This window comes from Eleginops maclovinus, chromosome 5, assembly GCF_036324505.1.
Source record: "Eleginops maclovinus isolate JMC-PN-2008 ecotype Puerto Natales chromosome 5, JC_Emac_rtc_rv5, whole genome shotgun sequence".
Lineage (NCBI taxonomy): Eukaryota > Metazoa > Chordata > Actinopteri > Perciformes > Eleginopidae > Eleginops > Eleginops maclovinus.
The window spans coordinates 4,717,464-4,726,049 of record NC_086353.1 but is presented as its reverse complement, the minus strand read 5'-3'; the positions used below and the strand labels follow the sequence as shown (position 1 = coordinate 4,726,049).

The 8,586-nt window shown below is 38.6% G+C and overlaps 1 protein-coding gene across 1 annotated transcript in view; it reads right to left on the bottom strand.

Annotated features, from left to right (window-relative positions):
- Nucleotides 1–2,047: 2,047 nt before the first annotated feature.
- The window catches only part of npnta (nephronectin a), a 47,966-nt gene continuing 41,427 nt past the window's right edge, over nucleotides 2,048–8,586 (bottom strand). Inside the window, 3 exon segments of the mRNA XM_063884696.1 lie at nucleotides 2,048–4,365; nucleotides 5,323–5,582; nucleotides 7,723–7,821. Of these exon segments, the coding sequence (XP_063740766.1) occupies nucleotides 4,255–4,365; nucleotides 5,323–5,582; nucleotides 7,723–7,821 (470 nt within the window). The 3' untranslated portion in view covers nucleotides 2,048–4,254.

The following is an 8,586-nucleotide window of genomic DNA, read 5'->3' as shown; positions in this document are numbered from 1 at the left end:
ACCCTTAATTGGTTTATGTGTATATCCTGGGTCTTATAAGAGGGTAATATAGGCGTAATGACAATGTGTCGTGGGTATAATATGGGTGTTATTCAGGTGTGGGTATAATGACAGTCTAATTGCTCTCGAATATGGGCATAATATTGGTGTTACATGGTTGTAATACGGGTGTGACACAATGTAATAGGGTTGAGTTAACGTGTGATATGGATGTAATAACAGTGTTTGTTATATGGGTGTAATTTAGAAAATAGCAATCAATTAATTTTCCAAAATATTTATGTGTGATTGCCCATTCAAGTGTTAATATTGGATTCTCTAATTGTGTGCTCGGTCCCTTTCTGTGTGGCTGCAATTTGTGTGAGAAGAGTTAGTAATGCCTGACTTTGTTACCCATCAAAGACAATTGGGAAACCTCACATAAGAAACACAAGCACAAAAACAGCAATTCAGACAAATACACACGTTTGTGTTATTTATTGCCTCTAGCTTTGGGATTTCTCCGTGCTATATGGTGGTTTAATAAACGGACTGTTTGCTTGCTCTTGCTGTCCCAAAATAAGCTCCCCTAGGGGGAAATTATGATTTATTTTATGGTTTTTCAGCACAGGCCAGTAGCTGGACTTTAGGGAATCATCTGTTTGGGGACAGATCTTATATTGAAAGTGCAAACCTTTTTGAAAAGCAATTTTATTCATTTCTGTGTTTGATGCAGTATGTGTGTGTGTCAGTGTATGTGTGTGTGTGTGTGTGTGTGTGTGTGTGTGTGTGTTTGGGAGAGAGAGAGAAAGAGAGAGAGAGAGAGAGAGAGAGAGAGAGAGAGAGAGAGAGAGAGAGAGAGCGCTATCGGCCAGTAGCAATTCACACTCCACAGTTCACAATAGTTTAACTCATGAAAACCGTATGCAAGTTGAATTCACCGCTGCGAGCACATCCACTGATTTTAATGTGTCCACTTATGTGGAAAACATAATGAGGTATTTGGAAAGAAAAAATGTGCTAGATGAGAGAACTCCAGTGCTTCCTCTTCTTATAAGATACCATGGTCACCTGTTATAGAAAACAAAGGTGTGTGTTTGTCTCAAATTGAATTCATGAACTGGTTACCTAAGATCAAGATCAACTAGAAATGAAGTTTTAATTATATAGCCTTCAAACACATGTGTGATCCGGGGCGGTGGTATAAATAATAATAGTGTATCTTGACTGTGAGGAATATGACTTTTTTAATGAAAATATGCTTCTGCGTTTTAGTTCGGCAGACTTGAAGAAGTTTGTGCTTGTAATTTGCAAAGAGAATATTCTGTCTTCGTTTTATTTTAAATATTTTTGGAAAAACTATTGTTTTCTCTGTGGCTTTTTTCACATTCAATTTCCCACAAAATGAAAGTCAAATGAAATTTGACTTTACTTCTAAAGGATTTGTTCATCTCTGCTGCTGAAATAATTCATTTGTTTTCATAAAAGTAAAGTTAATACCTAAGTGGGACTTGTATTTTAATATCAAATTGTGCTAAATTAAGCAAACTTTCCTGTAAAGGGAAGAGGAAGTGATAAGAGATGAAAAGTTATGTGAACTCACTTGTTGCGTTACAGCAGTAATTGGATTTTGTTATGAAACTGTGGAGGAATAAATCCAACACCTTTGTTTCACTGACATAAATAAGAGAAATATCAGCATATGATACTTTGATCATTGCAACCAGCCCAAGAATAAAGAAAGCAATTTGACATTCTGGGACATTATAATATAAAAAATATCCTTTGGCATTTTAGGTGTTCACAAACAGAACTTATTTTGATCTTCATCTTCATACATTGAATTCATTTAGAGTCAAACATTACTAAAGTTGTTGATAACATCATGAAACCTGCATTGTTATTTTTAAATTGAAGTGAAGTCTTTTTGTCCCTCTTTAATTAGAGTAACACCAAATTGCATCGCCTACTTTTGCTATCCTTGTGCTCTTACTGGCCTCATTGGAACATGTTGCACCCTTCCACCTGGTGTTATACAAAGTCAAGCCATTAGCTTTTCCGTATCCAGTTGACAGTGGATTAACAAACCTTTAATGGCGTACGCAACACAAATGTACGGTGGCCGACAGGGGCAAACACGCTGCAACAATTAAAGACATTTCCACTAGGAGAAATGCGCTGCAGCTTCAGAAAATGCAGATATAACAACATAAATATACAAAAAAAAGAATGCAAATTAAGAAACATCATCACCAACTTGATATCACATGTGGATAAACAAAGCGCTGCAAATCAAAACAGCAGCAAGAAGCTCAAACCACAACAGATACGGGGACACAAAAACTGATGCACACAGCTGGGACCGGAGCGCTGGTTGACGTTCGGAGATTATAAAATGACTAGGTTAGCCACATTAGCTAGCAATAAAATCAGAAGGAATCGAGCAATCACATTGTTAAAATGAGCCAATAATGCCTATACATTTAAGGTACTCTTTTTAGTGTCACTGTTTCTGTATTTGCAGCATTTTGTGTATGCCTGTGTAAACACTGTGCATGTTTCGTGGAGTTGGTGAATGTTTTCCAAATACAGCACATGTTGTCATGTTGGTGAAGATGTTGCAGGGCTTTTATCCTAATGGAAAAATGTTGACCATTGTAGTGCATTTGACCCTCTTAGCCACCGTAACGAAGGGACTTAAGATTTCCATTGCCATAACTACACTGTACTGTGCACACAATAAAAACCATTGGACTTGCTTATCTACACATAGCTTGCCAGTGCCATAGAATTCAAAAGCTCAAAAGGATACGTTCAAAAATACATTTTACTTCTCTGTTAGACACTGTGTTGCTAGAGGGGGAAAAAAAACATGCTTTGTTTCATAGCATATCAGTCAAATGTATTTTATTTACATACTGGTCTGGATAAATATGAATTTGGTGAATGCACCCATGCATACAGAAAACCTTAAAACTCCAGCCGATGCCCTTCATTGTCACAGCATACGATACGCAACCATGTGCTTTGCAAGTTACAGACAGAGCTTTATACCATAACACATGGACGTACACATTTGCGCATGTTAAACACAGCCTTGCACTACACAAGGTTTCCATCTGTATACGGATGTTCTTTGTTTAAAAGTTGAAATACCAACTATCTTGAAATTCAATTAATGTCCATGTATGAATTCACATAACATATAAACCACACAATAAATGGGATTGTAGATCTTTAGAGTATGTACACACAACTACATTTACAATAATACAATTTGTGAAAGCCTAAAAAGTTGTTGGTATCGTTTTTTATAACAAACTGCACTTAATATAACAAAGCACATACTGTATAATAGAAAGTAAGTGTTGAACTGTAAGTGTCAAAAAATCATACACTGATTCTGATTGACACTTTTCAAGTATCTGAAAAGGACCGTGGAGTTTTTAAAACAGCTTTAGGAGGCTTTGAATAAAAGATTGGGGTATAGAAGGGGTTGAATTGTTAACCCCCTCTTTCACCAAACCGATTGAAATAATGTGACAAGGAAAGAAAGCTGCTTTGTTTCCTTTAAAACTTAGATTAGAGAAACAAAAGCGGAGGTAAACGGATAAAGTTGATTTTAAAATTGGGGTCTTTTTTGAAATTTGGAGTCAGCTTAATTTTAAACAAATTATAACAAATGCAATTTGCCTTTCGATATATTTTAAATCTCTTTCCCCTCAAAGAAATGTACACCATCTTTGATATTAACCAGATAAACTGTTGCAAAATACAACCCTGGCCACATGTTTTAACATCAAGCAAAAACTAAAAAGCAATGGCTTGTAGCTTAAGGATCAAAGTAAGGTAAAAGCAGACTCATAGGCGGGGGAACGATCCCCTCTCCAGGAAGAAATGGAGTGAGCGTTGGCTGGAGGCTGCCAGGGCTGTGTTAGGTGGAGGACATTTCCATGGTAAGTAGTTGCATGCAGGTTTCATAGTAACACGGTGATGGAGTGAGAGGGAGGCAGAGGAGAGGGGGAGATGTGCTGCCGGGATCCACCCATGACATTTGGATTCAATCTTTTTATTCATGGTCAGTCGAAAAAGAGAAACCCAGAGTTCTGCAAACGGCCAATTTTATAGATATCGTTCACTGAAGGGCTGTGAGGCGAGGTGTGGGTGTGGGGGGTAGATCAGAGAGAGCCCAGGCAGAGTTAGGGGATTTCACAACAGAGTCAGATCTCTTTGAGATGATTCTCCCTCTTGTTCTGCCTCCTTCTGTTCTGACAGTCAGAGTCTCCTCAGATTGTGCTCCTCTGTGCAGGAGCCTTTCCTCAGGGTGATGTCGTCCACGGCCATCTCGCCGCTCCGGCCTCGCCCACGCTCCCCCTTCAGGATCACCTGAGGAACAGCAGCAACATGCACGGTGAGGAACTGCAGGAGTGAATATTGAAAAAACGAAAATACTTTTTGGTAAATTATTGTTATTCATATTTGGGCTAAAGCACTGAGCATGTTTCCCATTTCTCCAGCGCATGATGATGTATTTTCAGTTATGCTGACCTGCTAAATATAAGGCTGCACGTCTACTTATATATGTATACTATGTGTACAAGTGGGATTTCTGTATTTGAACAGGGCTATGTAAGTGAGTATGAATGTATATTTGTGAAATCATCCCTCAGTTTGTTCGACCAATGAAGAAATATGAAAAATGAGTCATTGCTTTGTAATTTAACTCTCAATAATTTATTTTATTTTTCTTTCTTTCTTCATTTTTAGTTTAGTTTTTTTTGTTTCTTTTTTGTGATTTAGCAATACTCTATAAATATGAGTTTACATTTCGAGCAAAGTGAATCCGTAAAGACAAATAAAAAGTATTAAGTACTAAGCATACATTTGAATAACATCTACTTCATTTGATTATTGTAACAATATTGTATTTCATGCTTTCAGGTCACTACAAATGTTTGGGTTTTATATTATACTTTTACTTTTTTTACTGTAAAATTGTTTTCAAGCTTACACTTTAGTATTATAAGTGTGCTTTTGAATGCAGTACTTTGACTTGTAGCAGAGTCATTTTTAAATGTAGTACTGTATGGCTACTTTTATTGAAGTAGAAAATCTGAGTACTTCTTCGTCCACCGCTACAGAGAACATGCTGCTTTATGATGAAAGAGGAGTTGCATGAGTTCATTCCCAAAGTGGATGTCAATCTTATCTTTTTGAATTCTACATCTCAGATTTATTTTTCATAAACCGGAAAAAAAACATTCAACATACTGTCAAAAAGTCGGTCGAATAACCATTTAAAATTTTCAGTGTATGCGTGAACGCTGAAATATTTACACTTACACTTTCCAAGCCGGTTCCCCATAATGTGATTTGGGTGTGCCTCCAGCCATTCCCACCTGTCCGGCCCCAGACTGCAGGACTGTACTGCTTCCCTTTCTTCACGAACACTTGCAGCATGCCCACGTGATGGCCGGCCAGCTTGTGTCTGAACGACAGGCACAGGTTGCCGTCGTTCCAGGGAGGGGTGAGGGGGAGGACCAGACGCGCACCCCGTCCTGTCCTCTTGTTGCCTACCTCTGGGATGGTGAGGTACCGTCCACCTGGAGAGAGAAGCATGAAAATACACAGAATATATTATTTTTTGTCAATAAGGTCAGCACTGAATTAGTTGATGACCCTGGATCCTCTAAATGGAGCACTGAAAATATCTCACTCTGATTGCACTGCATTTGTTGTCCCACTTTTTTTTTTAATGCACTATTACTTATTCAGTAATACACACCAGCTTGTACACAATATGCCTAATGGATTGAGAACCTTTGTAAATTGATTATAATTGGCTCTAACTGAACCAAAGCATATTGGCCTACATTTGATACAAAATGAGTTGAGAACTGAAAATAAATGTGTCGTTAATTAAGGGCATTGGTTCACCCTATCAAACAAACAAACCAAAATAATGATATGGTTTTATTTAACAAGGTTATCTGTGTCGTGTTTGTTGCTGCAAACCCAGTAGAAAGTAGTGAGTGAACATTTCTGTGTGATGTTTGTGGCATTGAAACAACACATACTTATATTTGCTCTTTTTTTTCGTTGGAGCTATAACCACTTCAGAGAGTTCACACACAAACTGTCGACAACCAGGTCTGTGAGCGTCCTGAATCAGTGAACATCGTTTCATGCTGTTGACTTTTACCAAATGCATTGTGAACTTGCAGTATTTTATTTTTATTGTTTCGATTTCTGGGCAATCACTGCCTTTATTGTAGAGACAGAGTTGAAGGGTTGAGACAGAGGGGATGATATGTGGCACTAGTTCAATGCTGGATTCCAAACCTGGGTCCCCTGTTGGACCAGGAATTCATTTATTAAATTGTTTGAGTAACAAAACCCTTTCACCTCATTGGATTTGTGTTCCAGCACAACCAGAAACATGAAATTAAAGTGTGTTGGTACTTTGGCAGATTGAGCCTTTAACATATGTAGATAAGTAAATAGTTAGATAAGTCAGTCTGTCTTAACACACATACAATTATATCTCTTCATTACAGAGTACTGTAGAAGAGAATCCGGGAAAAAGAAACAGGAAGTGTTTTAAAAAAAAACTTAACCCACTTATGTTTCGTCACCTCAAAGCAGAGCCGGATGCCAGTGGCAAATAGATTTTGTTTGAAAAGTAATTTATGCATTAGTTAGTAATAGTGGCGCGATACAGTACTGAAAAATGAAATGCAAAAGTGCTTCTGGGTAACAGCTGATTAATGCTGATGCATTATGCTTATCTAGCAGATCTGTGTGGGGCTGCTGTTAACCACAGGGGGTGCGATGTGTATCTGAAGGCCACAGAGGCTTCCTGCATACTTAATGAGCCCCTTCTGAATCTATGCTAGTAACTGTCCATCAAAAAAACTGTAAGTGATGAACAGCACATGCTTCACAACATGATGAAGATTTAGTTAAAACCATGTACAGGTGCACACACGCACGCACGAATGTTCTGATTAAATGTATTCTCTACTCAAAGCTGAAACGTTGTCCGTTACATTTGGAAGGACTCTTAACCAGGGTTTAGATTATGATTAACTGTCAGTGATTTTTCCAGGGAACGTAAAGGTGTGGGCAAAAATATTTATTATATAATGAGTGAGCGCAGTCTTGGCGGAAATCAGGCCTCAGTCTGAGTGTCTGAAAACACACGAGTAACTGCAAGACTACGCCAATTGGCGGAGAAAGACAAATGTAGTTAGCGTCGCTTAAACTGTGCCAGCTCGCTGCACTGTTTAGTCTTCACACGCCGTTTACTGAGTCCATTCAACATAATTGATCACGCTTTCTCCTTGCTTGAACCCCAAGAAAAACAGTGTCGTGTTTCTATTTAATGTGAGGCACAGGTATGGCTGACAGGTCGCGTAATCCACTTCTCATTTGCATTGCTTTGTAGAGCAAAGCACTAATCTGCAGAAAAGACAAACTACTTTCCACAGGGAATTTTCATCTTGACCTGTAATTGAGTTGAACAGAATTGAGCTGCTTATATTATCTGATTGTGTGTGTGTGTGTGTGTGTGTGTGTGTGTGTGTGTGTGTGTGTGTGTGTGTGTGTGTGTGTGTGTGTGTGTGTGTGTGTGTGAATATATATATATATATGCATGTCAGTAACGGAAAGCAGCTATTCTTGTTTCCAATTACTGACTATAAAAAGACACACTTTTCCTTGTGAGAGTATCCCTTCACTTACCTGACGGATCAGGCGTCGTCTCCCAGTGCAGGTCTCCATCTTTGTCCCTGATCCAACCACAAAGACCATCATCAAAGGAGCAGCTCAGATACCCCGACTCTAAAGAGAATGAAGCACCATTTTCAGAGAAGTGGAGGACGCACACGCATGCAAAGGGGCTTCATTTGGCGCTCTGCGATGCTTCACTGAAACCCTGCTGTGTGACTGTAACGTTATCGGGAGCAAGAGCACTGTTGACGCTCCTTCTGTCGAGCATGATGAGATGGGAAGAAAGTAAACATTTGCTGTGCTGTTGTTTTCATTAGGGAAAAATCAAGTGGAACTGCATAAATCACAAGTGGGAATGCATTCATCTGAAAAAACACACATTTTTTGTTGCATGAATTACTGTGCATTTGTGTATAGGAGAGAAAGTACTTCTACACATATAGCCTGTTGTATGCCTGTCTTCCTCCATGATAAAATACACTATAGTGACAAAACAGTGTTAATATTCAATGACTGATGTTTTCTTTCCCAGCGATGATGCCTTGACGATAACATTAAGGGAATGCAGGCAAAACTGTTGCGGTATCATCCATGCATGGCTCTACAAATTGGTTTGAAGATAAGAACAGCATCCATCATTTTATCCCTGAAAACAGCTACCGCAAAACACTCCTCAGTTCATTTTCTGAGCCAATGAAAATGTCTTTCACTTGACATAGCATAGCAAATGATGCATCGTGAACCAAAATAAACACGCAACTAAACCATTAGGCAATTTAATCTGCCTACCATCGCCATCAATACATCACAGATCGAGTAAATGTGACATAAAAATGTTTTTCACAAAAAGACAGCGATGTTCTCGGTTGTTGCAGG